This window comes from Cucumis sativus, chromosome 5, assembly GCF_000004075.3.
Source record: "Cucumis sativus cultivar 9930 chromosome 5, Cucumber_9930_V3, whole genome shotgun sequence".
Classification (NCBI taxonomy): Eukaryota; Viridiplantae; Streptophyta; class Magnoliopsida; order Cucurbitales; family Cucurbitaceae; genus Cucumis; species Cucumis sativus.
Genome location: NC_026659.2, coordinates 4074107 through 4090234, shown reverse-complemented (window position 1 = coordinate 4090234; position 16128 = coordinate 4074107). Strand labels below are relative to the sequence as shown.

The following is a 16128-nucleotide window of genomic DNA, read 5'->3' as shown; positions in this document are numbered from 1 at the left end:
AAGGCGTTGTAGGGAAATCCACTGCTTGTCAGTCCAGGTGTCACTCCCAGAAGGCCCCACATGGCAATGGGCCCATGACAAGTACGACTGACTTCACCCATATGTCATAACATTATCCATTGTTTGTTTGCCACAAACTGGAAGAGTAGCTTTAGAGGTGTTTAGTTTGTCTAGAAGAGTTCCTTATGCTATGTTGCTTGCCTCTTATTCCTTCTTCCAAGAAAAAGCCAAAGATCATCTGGTCGAGTGCAGTCTTTACTCTTCCCGAAGATAAATAGATCTACTTATAAAGGAGTGAAAAAGGATGTAAACACAGTTTTGAAAAGGGTTTTTTCACTACATCTCTTGGATCTTTCATATAAAGAGTTTGTTGCCGTCCTTTGTTTTTTTAGCTTGATCTTGTTGGTCACCCCAGCTGCAGTTTCCGGGTCGCCAACTGTGACTTATAACTATACTTCCTTATCTGGGTGAAAGATTTATCTTTTAGCCTTTGAAGTATAAACAACCAGATAGGTGCATTATTCATAAGTAATTCCACACATACATATATATATATATATATATAAAGAAAAAAAAAAAAAAAAACTTATTTTCTTCTTGAAACCTGACAAGTTGTTAATCTTTGTATGTATAAGGCACTCTTATTGACTACAGAAAAGTTCAAAAGGAATGGAGGTTTAGATTGATCAACTAAAAAGAAGCTCCTCCAGCCAGTAAATCTCTAAAACCGTTGAGGAAGCATTTTACATATTGATCTGAGATTAATCCCCTTATAAAGCCCACGCAAGGGAATTGCACAATGGCTAACATCTCATAATGTAAGGATTTTTCTAAAATGTTAGATACAATATACGCCAACCACCCACCTCGAGAATCGTGAGGACCTGAGGGTTGACTCCAAAATCCACATCCAGAAAGGGATGTTACAGGATGATCATTTCTAACTTCCAAAGTTGAGGAAAATGTACTTATATTTATAACTGAGCTTCCAATTCAATATCTTTCTCACAATGCTACACGATTACATACTTTCAATTTTCTGAGGCTACTTATTCGATCAACATCAATAAAAAGAAAGAACCCTTAAGACAGCCAACTACGAAAAAAAATTGTATGGAAACTGATGAAAATATGGGATTTAACCAGTTTGAACTGTGGCAGGACGTGCATAATCATCGTCCCAATCTTCAAGATCCCTTCCATGGTCCCAGCATACAGTGATTCAGGGATCAGAATAAATACCTTCAATAGTTGAAACCATGAACCTGCTAGTGCTGTGATAAAATGAAGCAGCAATCACAATTAAACTACGGCCGAGGATGAGCACCCAACAGACAGAGACTAACACCATACAGTTAAACAATTATTCGATGCATTGAATGATTAGAATTCTTCAATAAGCAAAGACAACCGTATATGGTTCACCATAATTAGATGGTCAACAACAGACAAGGATGCCAATACATCCTACAAATGGTTTCCACAAACTTCTCTCTGATGAAATAATGATAGCATGAGCTCGCAAAAAATGACTTTTAAACAGATTGTACAAACTTAATCACAAATTTGAACTGTGTTTGATCTTCTAATATTTATTCATTGTAAACCTTTCTAGTAAAAGGAAAAAGTACTATATTAAAAGTACCAACTACCAATAGTCAAAATCAATAGCTATCAAAATGAATGTAACTTTTAGTCTCGTTTCAAAATCCTCCCTTCCAATCAATAGCACCAAAGTATCTTTTAACTCTCCTCAGAAACAAAAGACCCTAACAGACTTAAAGATTTCTGACCATGTTCTGCAGATAGCACAAGTCCAAGAAACACAAGCTAATGATCGATCGCCTCTTCTTCCAAGTTCTCAAAAACTATACTCAGCGGATTAAGATACAAGCATGGACAGTTCTTCTGAATTCAATCATTAATTTGGAAAATTCCTTCGATCATTAATTTTGGGCTGCTTCTTACGACCAGATATCTATCAAAATACTGACCGGTCTCTGATACCAAATTGATAGAATCCAAATATGATCAACAGTAATGGAATTACAAGATCAACCAAGAGTACAAGGTACTTAAACACTCCCAATCTTGATATTCTCGAGCTCTAATTCATTCCACAAAATATTGTCAATCTTCTTTCTTCCCTTCTCATTGTATTCATAACCAAACTTCCCTAACAGACTCCTTGACTAGTTGTTAATATGTCCTTAATACTCTAACTAATTTCTAATACCATTCATATCAGACTCTTGACTTGCACATGAAAATCCTTGAAGCCTCCATTGACCAATATCTATCATCGAGATACAGGGATAGAGCCTAAGAAGCATAGGCACTTTAGTTTGGCTAGGATGTCCATGTCCTACAGGCAACACTTGTCAAACAATTGGGCACTCCAACACTTGCTAGACACGTGTCGTCGGATACTTGTTAGTGCAACAAATGTATTAGACATGCATAGTATGACAATAATAATAAATTGTGTGTGAAAAATTGTTAGATTTAGTTAGAGTTTCACAGCACCAACAATATAATGATAAAACACTTTTGGTTTTAGTATAAAATCATTCTAACTCTCTTCTTCTTCCCAGAATATGAAACTGAAACGAACTCCATGAATTTTGATTTTTGTTATTTACATTTCTTTGTCCAGTAAATTGTAATACTACAATAATTATCTTAATTTAAAAAATGTTATATGCCTTCAGTTTTAAACCAGAAGTAGACAATGAGGACCCTTAATGAGTTAGAGTTACCATCCCAACTAACTTTTGTTCTAATCGTGACATTAATCCTTCGTTTTTTTTTATATTCGTAAGTTTCCGGACCAACTTACGCACACCTCGACTAAACTCACGGGACAACCTGCCTGACTCCACAACATTTGGGTGTCAAGAAAATTCGTAGGAAATTAATTTCTAGGTAGATGGCCTTGAACTCATGAGCTCTTAGTTAGATCATTAACCCTTAGGTTAATGATAATAAGGTTTGGAGATCCAATTATACTGGAACCATTCAGGCAGTTTCCTTTTTCCTTTCTGATTTACCGGATGTAATCTTCCCCTCTTTCTGGGTGTTGTTGGCAACGAAACTTCTAAGAATCAAAACCATGTATTTCTGCAATGCACTTCTCATCATATTTGGGGTTCAAAAACATCCAACGCTCTGGCAGGAATCCCCTTTAACCAACATTTGTAAGAACCTAAAGGATGGAATAGTTTTTTCATACTTTCCACAGTAAAGGTTGGATAACCTAGTGGCGTTCCATTGTGATATTTGGATGGAATGCCAAGAAAGGATCTTTGGTGAAAAATTCAAAAGTACAAAAGAGCTTTGATCATATAAATGTTTTGCTTTGGATTTCTAGATCTTTTGAAGTTCTTTTGTATCTTGGTAGAGCATCCTATGTGTTCTTGCAACTTTTCCCCACTACATGCCCCTGCACCTTTTTTGCATCCTTTGTATGCTTATTTATGTAACTTAATTCTCTTCAGCCTAAAACAAACAAACTTAAAACTAAATTTACTATGTATTTGTTATGAGTTTCCTGATTATAATTCAAACCTTCTTGGTTCACCCTGTGGTTTGGGGACAAGTAGAATTTTGAGGTTCTAGCTTTATAATTCAAACCTTCCTGGCTCCTTCCAATGCACTTGTTTCTATCCTTCTCCATTTCTTAGTAAAACTGCAGTTCGAATAACTAGGGAGTTAACGGCAGATGATTTTTTTTTTCACCTTCTAAAAGTTACCCTATAGTATCTGTAGCAGCAATCTTCCTTCATCTAAATTTCTTAAGACACTGCCTCTTCTAACCTCACCAGTTGTGACCAGAAGCAATAAGGATTAAGCCAAGGTGTAAATTATCATTGTTCATAAAGATATCGGTGTGTCTGTACAAAAGATGTCATGTAGACCACAGACAAGCAGCTCCTTTCAATTCCGATGTCTTCCCTCAGTTCAAAAAGTAAAAAAGGAGCATTAATAACTTTTATTGTCTCTAATATTTTCGACCACTACCTTTTGGCGTCCATTGACAAAGAAAATTTTTCATTTAAAAAATTTATGTACTCAATATAGTAGAAAGTACAAATTACGTATCTCCATCAATTACCTCCGTGTAGTTATGACTTTTCTCAGAGAAGCACAATACACACCATCAAGAATATCTTATCGTCTGAACGGTTTCTGATCCAAAATAAAACTCCAGTGAGTTCAAAGAACCTGATCAACCTTGTACTAAGAACTATGATCCACAAAAAAGAGCCTGATGAGAAAGCATACAAAACCCATTTAATATTCTGATCCAGGTGCAGATTAACATTGTTTAAGGGAAAAATACATATTACCTCCAGCCATCTTTCATTAGTTCTTAAAATTTTGACCTCAAGAATTAGGATCTTCAGCCATAGATAATTTCAGAGAGACACTAAAATAATGAACTTGAGAAATTGAATTCCTGCGGTATATTGATCCAGATCCGACAGCCCAATCCCCTAATTTAACGTCTACCCGACAGCCTACTTACAATATCTGACATATTTAGCATATCAACGAAGACTTTTACATGTATCCATATGATAATAATGAATCGAGAATAAGTAAGAAAAACTACATACTGCAACTGAGAACGTAGTCGACAATAATAAGGTAATTATAGAGAAACATGCCATGCATAAAAATAAGAAAAGTTTATCTTCTTTTTTTACTCGTCTTTCTTTAACAGAAAAATTAGATACTGCAAGTGAGGTAGGTCAGGCATTTTGAATTAACCTAACTACATATGAAACCCACATTTTAAATTTGAAAATCAAGATTTGTTTAAAGATTCTCAATACATCAAACACTCAATTTTCACTATCAAAATTTTAAGAAGCAACACAAGGAGAATACTACTTTTGGAAATTCAACTTCGCTGCCACAGAAAACTCAATTAACCACCCTCAGAAACTCCCAAGTAGAAACACGTGGGCTACATTTTCAAAACTTTCGTTAATCAAACATCGTCTAGCCAACATAGATCTCTTAAATTTCAAACGTTGAAGTTCACTAGCGTAACAAAAGCACCAGAAAATTAGGGGGAAACGATACATGAACCGTTTAGAATGCAAAACCTCAAGATAGACGGGAAGAAGAAAGGGTGAGAACTGGCATATACATAAAATCATAAAAGGGTGATGACTGAATCTCATTCAGACCGGACTAAATAGGAGAAACGAGGCAAATGTAAGGAAATTCTTTTGAACAATTAGCAAAAGAGCAAGAGGAATAAGAAGAAACATAGTCGGAGAAGAAGACCTGAACAGCGAACACTCGGCGTTGCGGACTAAGGGCTCCGAAGATGGTTGGACATTGCAACTTCTGGCGGTAGAAATTCGCGGGAAAAGACTTTTTCCGTCTCTACATTCCAATACTAGGTGACACCTGTCATCCTACTCCTCCTCACATTTCCATTTAAAATTTAATTCCTCGAAACGTAAGTAAGACCACCACTAACAAATTGTTTGATCATAATTGACACAATGTTCTAATATTTTTATATAAATAACGAGAAGTGATGCAAAAAATAGTTGATATCCTCATAATGCATTCAAATATTATCTTATTCTTTTAATATGTTCCATTAGTATTATATCTAAAACAAACCGTCGTGTATATAATAGATTTATTGTGTTAATATGTATGAGGTACATAAGGATCTATGTAAAAGTCCAACATTTTGAATGCAATTAATAGATTATGGACAACTAATATGTATATCATCATTTCAAATGCATGGAACGATGATATTACAATTCATAGGGAAGAGTAGTTCAATAACTCAAGGTTGTAATGAATTGGGGATATTAATGAAATAAATTATATTATGACCAAGCTTTCAAAAGAGTATGCTTAAAGAATGATATTAATTTGGAAGACTATTTTATTTTTATTCTTTGAATTAAATACCAACCCATTGTAACAATGTAATTTATAGTTTCTTTTAGTGTAATTTTTAAATCCAAATTTTTGTTTAAACCGTTGTTAAAAGTACAAATTTATTAGGTATATTTTTAAAAACTTCACAACTTATTTGACATAAATCTAAATGAAAAAAATCTGTCAAACAACAAATAGAAGAAGTTTCAATCATACTCGAGTTAAGTTAAATAAATTATCAACAAATAAGTCTCCTTCATTCATTTTCATTTTCTTTTTTACTCTTTTAAAAAACAAACACTTTTCTTTTTCAATTTCTCATTTACATAAATTTTTGGGTTTTTCCAAAAAAAATATATAAAAAGCAAACAAATAAAAAAACTAATTTATTACATTTCATTTTTCTATTTTTGACTATACTCCTTTTAAGTGGAAAGAATAGAGTTTTTAGGTAAAAATTAAATAACAATTTATTTAATAAAAAAACCACTCTTTTTTTAGTTTTGAAATTTTGGACTTATTTTAAAAATACTTGTAAATCGTAGGAAACAAAATTTAAAAATCAATAGATGAAAGTGAGATTGGTAGGTTAAATTTAAGAATTAAATGTGTTATAATTAGCGACATTTAAGAAAATAAACTAAAATTTTTATAAAATATAGTAAAACTTTATATTATATCAATGATAAGAATCAATACTTCCACTAATGTCTATCAATTCAAATTTTATTCAATTAAACATTGTCATTTAATCACATTAAAAATCAAGCCTCTTGTAATCATTATAATTCAATTTGGTTTGAGTAATTAAATTTTCTAATAGCCAACCCAATTTTGGTCCCAAATAGAAAATTTGAACTAAAGAAAATAACTAGCTCAAACTCAAATTCAATAAATGAACGAGATTAAGCTCAATTCCAACAAATAACTACATTATAAATCAATATATAAAGTTCAAACTCTACGTTAACATATAACAAATATAAATACATACAATACCAAAATTTTGCAATATTTGGTAAACATTTATTTGTGATCTACAACAAATTTTTTCAAAATTATTTATTCTTTTAAAAAAATGGAATTGTTTTCCAACAAAATAGTTTTGGTTATTTTTAGAAAAACGAAAACCCCACTAAAGAAGACATGACACCCAGAGAGAAACAATCTTGATATGCACGAGTGTGTTATTATTTGATTCAATTTAATGTTCTCCATAGATTATTTTCATTTTCCACTCATAATTAATCTCAACTCTTATCATAATAATTAAACATATGGATTCTTGCTTGGTACAATATTAATTATATTCTAGACTTCCAAGTAATCAAATACAAATAATATTGATAAGTTTTCCATCAAATCATTCAACTTTACTCATAATTTAACCACCAAGTTTGTAGCCTAAAATATTCAAACTCCTACTTCAACTTTGCTTGGACTTTGTGTTTATATCTCTACCTTGTCATTATTTCATTTTCTTTTTATACATTAAAGTTTGATTTTGAATTCTTTTATATCTCTATGTTTCCACTTCTCACATCTGTTTGTCGACTTACAATGATGACTATATCCCTTAAATATCTCGTATCTAATAACTCACATTATTAGGGTGTTGCAATTTTATTGTTTGTATAAAATAATCTTTATCGAATTGTATTATGACATTTTAAGTTTGTATACCTTTTGTTTTATTTGTTATGTGTGAAAATATAATCAACGTTTTCCAATATAATAATTAGGCAAATTTTTGCATGTTGTTCTTAGTTGTATTATTGTTGTTTACTTGAGTTTAATTATACAACAATTGATGTAATATTAAAGCAACAACGATGAACTAGAGAAGTTAGAAAAATAAAATGACGTAATAACATATTAGCATGGTAGAATGTTAGACTATGTTTTCATACAATATTTTGATAGAGGAAATTCTCAATTTGTTGAAAAAGAGATGATCTCATTTGAGAAGAATTGCTCAATTTGAGGAAGAATATCACTCTCTTGAATTCTTTGAATTCTAAATTTTGGATCTTTGTCTAATGAATCAAATAAAAGCGACTCATCATTATCACATGGCACAGTTTGATTCCACAAACTTACTTAATCCCAAATTTTCCCTCATTGATTTAGATTAATAACCCATGGTTTCTCAGTCAACACTACATTTTGATAGGCTTGATTAACAAATTTGATTAGGTCATTGGATTTTAAAAAATGCCTCACAAATCTCTTTTAACTCCTCCTCATTTAATAATATCATTTTAGTGTTTTCTTTCCCACATTAGCATGTAAAACGGTAATTCAAATGTCCTTTTGGATATACCAAAATTTATAATGATGGATTTGAAGAAAGAAAAAGAAAAGACTTTCATATATTGTGGGGCAGTTGCAAATATATGATGAGAGACAAGTGATATCTACTAAAAAAAAGTGAACCATCTTCATATTTTGAGTGCCAACAAAATTAAAACTTTATCACTTATTTGCATCTGTTCTTCTTTTTTTAACACTATTTGAGCCACTTTAGCCAACATGTTTCTATTTTTAAATCTCCATTTTTTTTAAATAAAAAAAAAACAAATAAGTTTACCTCACAATTTGTTCAATCTACATGATTTTAAATGCAGTTATGTTATCTACTTTAGTTTAAATCTAAAACTGTGTACAAAATTCTAGGATCCATTTTTATATGAACATAAAGTTTAGAGTTATATTATTACACAAAAGTTAAATTTATATCTAAAATACCATGGCCAAAAGGACTATGTTTTTATAGGTATTCTAGTTTGGTCCCTTCCATTCAAGATCTCTAAATCTAAATTCATTTCTTTATATTCTTTTAATTTTCATGGCTCTAATCTAAATTGCTAGTTTATTTTGATCTTTTTCATGAAAATTATGATAATTGTTGAATCAATTTTGATAAAATTAGAATGAATTTTTAAATTTAAAATATTAGTAAAATTTTAGATTGTAGGTATCGGTGTGAGAAAGGAATGAATGAATGGAAGGGTCCATGTCCTTTCCTGTTTTTAACACACACAAAACCCAAATTTTAAATCATCGTTTTTAGAGCATAAACATGCATTCTAAGTTCACCATATTCTTTAAAATATTTTAAGATTTATTAAAAACATACTCTAAATTTTATTATCATAATTTATATATATATATATTTTTGTAATTGTTTTAGAATATTATTATATAGCATAGCAATGTATATAGACAAAGAAGAAGAAGAGGGGGAATTGGAATCCCATGTGGAGATGGGTGGAATGGGTCCCAATTGACAAGCTGGCAAATATTTTCCAGCTCCAATCAACCCATGTGGTTATTCCCTCTCTCTCTCTCTCTCTCTCTCTCTCTTCATCATTCTATCAATAACCACTCAAATTATAATATTATTATTAATAAAAAAGCAAAATACAAAACAAAACAAAAGTTGAAATCTTTATATCACTCTTCTCCCACACATGCAACCAAATTAATAATCATATTATTATTATTATTCATAATATTATAAGAAATAAATATGTTCACTTTATTGGGTAATCATTTTTTTAAAACAAATATCTATATTTTATTATCCAATTTTTTCATTCAATAAGTTTTACACAATTCTTTTCCTTTTATGTCTCATATACTCATACCACAACTCTTTTCATCTTTTTTCTTAACCATTGAATTCCATGGAATTTACTTTACAAAGAAACCTACATTTCTCTTTTACTTTTCAAAAATTCACTTTATAAAGAACACACCTAAAAATCATTGAAAATAAAGAAACAGATTGGGCTTAATTTGATATATATATCAAAACACCTTTAATTGGTATTGGGACTTTAATCAATGTCTTTGATAAATATATACATATATATATATACACCCTAAAAAGGCTATTGGTTTTGGGTTTGAAAGGTCATTGACTATTATGTCATGAATTAAAAACATATTTATTGTACTTCAAATATAAAGTGTGGAAAAATTATGAATATGCCATTTAAAGTTACCAAATATATTCAAACTTAAAACCACTTAGTTTTAACGGTCAAAGCGAGTTAAGAAACGTACTTAAAAGTTCATATCTTTTTTAGATAGCGAATGTAAGTGTGAGGTTTATGGATAGTTGGAGATGATATCAATAACACTAAATAAACGAGATGAACATGAAAGTTGAAGTATTAATATAATTAAGAAAAGTATTAGAGAAAATCAAATTAAAAATTGAATATTACAGTCCCCCCACACTCCAATCATCATCATCATCTTCTTCCATTCTCTTCATCCCCTACCACTTTTTCCCTTACTACTACACATTTTAAGTACTCTGTGAAAAAAAAAAGAAAAAAAAAACTTCTTTCTTTCTGTGTGTTCCCTTTTTTTTTTTACTTAAACCTATATATTCAAATTTTTTTAACACTAAAAGAGATAGAAGATGGGTTTTGACCTACTGCTCTCTTCTACTACAACAACAACAATTAACATCAAAGAAGAAAAATTAAAAACAATGATAATAAAAAAAACGGGTGACCCCATTTCTTTCCTCTTATATATATGCTTCTCTTTTTTTTTTTTCCCTCTTTGTACTGTTGATGATGGAGCCTTTGTGGAGCTACTGCTTCTGCTTCTTCTGCTGATTCTCTATAGATATTGTTTTTTTTTCATATAGTACTTCTCTGTTTTGGTTAAATCACTTTTTTTTTTCTTTTCTTTTTTTTTTAATATTTATTTCCTTCCTGGAATTGACCAAACATGATTGTTAAAACACCCCCATTTGCTTTTTTTTTTTTTTTTCAATGGGGAAATCATTTCAACAAACAGTACCTGCTGCTGTTGCTTTGGATGCTAAATTCCCACTGGACATGTCGGCCCGCCCGTTCCTGCATACATTCCGATGGGGCTGTGGCCGGATGGGAACCTGTAGCAGATTGATTGTTCAAACACTGTTTGGTTGTATGTACGTTTGTTTGTTTGTTTGTTTCGAGTTTGTAACTGATAGTGCTCACCTTGGTATCTGGCAATTGAAGGATTTGAAGGATGTTGCTACTTCCAAAGAGGAAGTTGATGTGAGAATTGAGGATGATGCGTCATCGGAGTCGGTTGCTGCTTCCCCCACCGCTGCTATGTCGGAGAAGTTGGTTGTGTAGTCGCCCGTGGCTTTTGCAGGAGATGCGAAAGGACTATCAGGGAGATTGTGTTCAAAACTGCAATGTCAATTATTAGACGTAGGAAGACATCAAACAAGTTTTTAAGTAAATGCGATAAAAAAACAATCATACGATTACACCAAATTTTGATTATGGATTAGTAAAAATGGCGTAAAAGAAGAATCTTAAGATGAGGAAAAGTACTATCACACTGTGTTTTTACCATTCAAGTAAATCACTGTCATCGATCTGAGATCTCTCCTTGTCGTTCCCATTCAGTCCAATTGTTGCTGAGGCTCCATTATCGACTGGTGATGGCTGTCGGGGCATATCAGTCGATGACGCCATGACCGAAACAGGCGGAGGTGTTCGCACAGGCGTAGCGCCATTCTCTGCAGCCAAAACAAACTAAAAGTTAGGATTTTGAAGTTGAGCTGAAATTCATCATTGGTGATGGATAATGAACCTCACCTCTCAGGATATCCGAGGTGCTATTACTGCCACTGCTTCGAATGCTGGGGAAGATGAGATTTTGAGCAAACAACGGGTTCGGAGAATGCGTCGGGGAAGGAATTGGGCTACCGGTGGAAAGAGCACGGTGGTGGTGATGGGGAAGCTGATTCTTCTTCACATCAAGAAGCTGCAGATTCAAAAGGCGTCGACTTTGAAGATCAAGCGTTTGAAGATCAGCTTGTTGTTCTTCCAATTTCCTTCGCCATAACAGATCTTGGTGAGAATTATAAAACATTCTCGACCCAAGTTGAAGATGATCATAAAGTTCTCTTGAATCTAAACCAGTTGGAGTTCCACAAGGGGAGAAATCTCTATCGATTTGTTGCTGTTTCCTGTTAGAACAACAAAGAACCAAAATTCTCACAAACAAACTTTAAAAGAATAAATAAAGAAAACAAAGATAAAAACAGAGTGAAAGAGAGAGTGCCTGTACTTGTCTGGGACTTTGCCTTTCTCCTTGTAAGGTTTAACAAGAACACGAGCATCACAAACAAAATGAGGATTCCCTTTAGCCAAAATGAGCTTCACTGTTTCAGGATAAACAAAAGTAACAAATCCAAACATTCTCTTCTGTTGATATGGGATTCTCACATCTTGAACTGGACCGTACATGCTTTAAAAAAAAAAAACATGTTTCAGAAATGGAACAAGATGAAGAAGAAAGGAAATGAAGGATTGGGTTTGTGAAGAAACCTGAAATAATTCGATACATCTTCTTCTTTGAAGGTGCTATCAGCTGGGAAAGTCAAGTAGATCTGTCTTGACGCCGGATTGATGATACCGGCGCTGCCGTTCAACGAGAATTCGTTTCGTTCAAGTCGACTGGACCGACTGAATTTGTGTAGATCTTCCCCCATCATTAACGCTGCGGCGGCGGCGGCGGCGGCGGCGGCAGCTCTGGAAAAAGACGAGTTGAAAATCCGAGATTTTGGTTATAAATCACGACATTCTTCAAAAGATGAAAAGATTATACCTTTGGGAATCGTTTTGTTGCTGTTGGAGAAGGAAGTTGATAGATTTTGGAGAGTAAGGGAAGGAATTAGCTGAAGCCATAAGCTGAGAAGCAGCGGCGAGGCGTTGTTGTGCAGAAGATTTGGATCTGAGAAGTTCATGACACTGCTCCATCACATCGATCTTACTCGGCGAGCCAACGGCGGCGGCGCTGACGTCGGAATCCCCAAGTCCGCCGTGGAGAAACCGGCAACTTGTTCCATTCTTACAAAACCCTCTGGCGAAGTAAAGACAAGGCTTCCAACCCAACCCACAATTCAAATCCTCTGTTCCTAAGCACGCGTCGTTCACAGAGCAGCTCCGGCGATGAACCGGCCCTCCACCCCAAGTGGCATCTCCACCGTAGGACCCAAATCCTCCACCGGTGGGGCTTGACGATAAATCCGCCGGCGGGAAAAACAAGTCGGCGTTCTTAACGCCGATTGTCGGAGAGCCGTCGTTGAGGAAGGAAAGCTGGTCCTGAAGCTGAAATTCATCGATCATATCACTTGCCGGAGCTCCTCCAGCAGCAAAACAAGACGAGCCAAGTGGTAAATTCCCAGGACTAATTAAATGGTCATCAGAAGTTTGAAGGTCAGAGGAAAAACCAGCAGCCCAAGAAACTGAACTGGAAGAAGAAGGGCTAGGAATAGTAAGTGAAAGAGGAAGACTAATCCCCAACCGAGAAGAAGAAGAACTCTGCCTCGAAATAGAAATAGGATTCGTCGAAAGAGCAAACGGAGAAGGCGAAGAACTCGGCGTCGAAGGAGTCGACGGTGAGTTAACGGCCGGAAGACTCAAATCCTTCTTAGCTTTAAGAATTACAGAATGAAGAAGAGCTTCGGGACCAAAAGCCAATCTAATCATCTCTTTTTCTCCATGGTCTTGAATAAGAAGAAGACCCATGATTTTAGAAGCATTTTCAGGGTCCAAATTTTGGATCCTAGAGAACACAATTCTTGAAGCTTCATAAGAATCCATGGAGAGAAAGATGAAAAGTTTCGGCACCCACCAACTAAGATTGTTGCTTTTTTTTGCTGGTTATGGAGACAAAAGTGAAATGTTTTACAAGTAAAACTTGTTTTTCTCAACGTTTCACCTAACACAAAGTTGTCGAGATCAAAGAGATGAGAAGATGGGGATTAAGAGTTGGCGTAGCTTCACTTCACTCGCTCATATTCTCCTTATCTTTTTTTTTGTTTCCTTTTTCACTCAAAAAGCTTGTTCCTGAAACAATACACCCAAAAAAGAAGGGTTAAAAGAGAGAGTTTGGTGTTAGGAGAAGGTATTCTCGTGTGGGTTAGATGAAAAGAAAGGGAAAAGAGAAAAGAAAAAAAAAGAGTTTGCCTTTCATTAAAGGGAAAACCCACCAAAAAAAAAAAAAAAAAAAAAGATGAGAAAGAAGATGAAGAAGAAACAAAATGTAATAATCTTTTTAATTACCCATGAAAGAAGAAGATAAAATCTTTGTTGATGAAGAACTGAGTAATGAGTCAAAGTTTGATGCTTTTTCGTTTAGTTTTTTTTTTTACCATAAAAGCCAAAGCACCGCCATTAGATGAAATGGGGGTTTGTGTTTTTGAAAATCAAGAAGAAGAAGAGAGCTAAGATTTGTATGTTCAAAAGAGAAAACCTGCTGCTGCAACTCTGTTGCTGCTGCTGCTGCTGCTACTACTGCTATTCTGCCATTGTTTTCTGAAGCTGAGCTTTCTCTTTCACTCTATCTTTCTCTCTCTATGTTTCTCTCTCCTTTGAATTCAAAAAAATAAAAAGAAAAAAAAAAAGAAAAAAAGAAATTCCCTCAAGTAGAGAGAGAGAGAGAGAAAGAGAGGGGAGAAAGAAGGGGTTTGTTTGATTGATGCTTTGGAGTGGATCCAGATCTGTGGTTCAAATAGCGCACGTTCACTTGCCCCAAACCTCTGACACTCTTTTCTTTTTTACCCTAAAGAAAATTTATAAAAACCATAACACAGCAAAAAAAAATTAAAACTTTTTTGAGCTCATGCAAGTCCACACCAGACAGACTTGAAAGTAGAGAGAGATTTAAAAAAAAAGAGAGTATAATAGAGCGCGTGAGTAAACGCGCCACCGCCGACGGCCATAAGTTTAGTCTATTTAACATAGTATTAGAGAAGAAAGCTATTAGTTCAAACCACTTCTTTTCTCTCCTTTGAATTTCAGTTAAAATAAATCACCATATTTTAAAATTAATTTAAACTTGCTTTTCAATAATGATATTTTAAAATTATATTCATGTATGAAAGGTTATTACATAAAGTATATAAATTTAAATTTATATTAAGTTTTGAGACTCAATTAACTTAAACAAAAACTTGATAGAATCAATTATATTAATACGAAGTATTAACAAAAGGAGTTAGAAGAGAAATAAAGAAAAAGGAAAGTAGTGAAGAGCGTGGAGGAAACGCGCCGTCGGGCCCAGCGGCACATATTCAAATGAGGGAGTGATGAGAGTGACAACCACGATGGTGTAGGGTCTCAAAGGTTTTTTATTTTCATTTTTAAAGATTACGTATCTCCCTTTTATTTTTCTAAAAAATATTTTATATTTAACTTTTTTTATAAAAAAATAAACAATGTGTATTTTTAAAAATGATGTCCCACCATACTCTCATCTTCAAATTATAATATTAATAATAATGATATGATTTTTTTCCTTTTTTAAAAAAAAAACATATATATTTTATGTCTTTTCTTTTTTATATTAGCTTTGTCTCCACAATGATGTTGTTCATGTTTTCTAGTTTATTATTTTCCTATCATTATTATTATTATGCATATGAAATTATAGATTTATAAATTACTATTTAATCTTAATATTCACAAATCATTCAATTTATTTTTTAAATAACTTAATTCTTAACCTGCCTTTTCTATTTTTCTTTTTTTAAAAAATCTAACCTGTCTTTCAATTCCCTTCTCTTTTTGTGTTTATGCATTTCAAATTAATTATCTCTTCTAAACATAGATACTAAGTTGCTACAAATTAAATTTGAGAGACAAAATTACCAATTGAAAACGGATTTTAAGCTTGTAAAATAAGGACAAGTAGTTTTTGTTTAGTAATATATGGAGAGAGGGAAGATAATGGAAAGCAAATTAATAGTATACGTTTGATTGGCACGAGGTAACATTTGTTAACGTCGATATAGAATGGACTACTCTATACATACTAAATTAGTAGGATTTTTTTTTGGGTGGTCTAGAGAAGTTTATAATTGAAGAATTTCCATGGGGTATTAATTATGTTCAAACCCTCTCAACTACTTCACTGAATTCATTAAAATAATTTCATTCAAGTACTATTTAATAAATATATTTTTGCATTTCTTTTCTATTCATATTTTTAAAATAGTCCCATTCTTCATTCATTGGTGTTTCTTTTTCTTTGAGAAATTCTTTTATTGGTTCTCTTGTACCATGATTACATTTTCCCCCATCTATTTAAAAAAAAAATATATGGTATTCTTTTGATTTTTTTTTTCTATTTCATTTTATTACCCTAGATTCTGTCTTTTATTTAAAATAGTATAAATAT

The 16128-nt window shown here is 33.0% G+C and overlaps 1 protein-coding gene and 1 long non-coding RNA gene across 5 annotated transcripts; both read right to left on the bottom strand.

Annotated features, from left to right (window-relative positions):
• Positions 1-756: 756 nt before the first annotated feature.
• On the bottom strand, positions 757-5452 carry LOC101204299. Of its 2 annotated transcripts, none has more exons than XR_180814.3 (3): positions 5299-5452; positions 4115-4188; positions 757-1274 (listed from the first exon to the last, which is right to left on the bottom strand). It is a non-coding gene; the product is annotated as an uncharacterized LOC101204299 (long non-coding RNA). The 2 variants fall into 2 exon arrangements; XR_969482.2 differs by having other exon boundaries at positions 4115-4267; positions 5299-5435.
• A 4799-nt stretch (positions 5453-10251) lies between these two features.
• On the bottom strand, positions 10252-14413 carry LOC101204060 (zinc finger CCCH domain-containing protein 53). 3 transcript variants are annotated; one of them, XM_011656605.2, is made up of 8 exons: positions 14203-14413; positions 12553-13796; positions 12273-12476; positions 12007-12192; positions 11538-11911; positions 11290-11458; positions 10926-11123; positions 10252-10837 (listed from the first exon to the last, which is right to left on the bottom strand). In XM_011656605.2, exons 2-8 carry the CDS (start codon positions 13548-13550, stop codon positions 10765-10767), a joined length of 2202 nt encoding a protein of 733 aa, XP_011654907.1. In that variant the 5' UTR covers positions 13551-13796; positions 14203-14413; the 3' UTR covers positions 10252-10764. The 3 variants fall into 3 exon arrangements, with proteins under 3 accessions (XP_011654907.1, XP_011654910.1, XP_011654908.1); XM_011656608.2 differs by having other exon boundaries at positions 12013-12192; XM_011656606.2 differs by having other exon boundaries at positions 14013-14212.
• Between the last annotated feature and the right edge of the window lie 1715 nt (positions 14414-16128).

Coding starts and splice junctions, on each gene's coding strand:
- LOC101204060 (XM_011656605.2), bottom strand. CDS start 13,550: ATGGATTCTTATGAAGCTTCAAGAATTGTGTTCTCTAGGATCCAAAAT. Junction 12,477..12,552: donor CAACAAAACGATTCCCAAAG/GTATAATCTTTT, acceptor GTCTTTTTCCAG/AGCTGCCGCCGCCGCCGCCG. Junction 10,838..10,925: donor TTCAATTGCCAGATACCAAG/GTGAGCACTATC, acceptor AATCTGCTACAG/GTTCCCATCCGGCCACAGCC.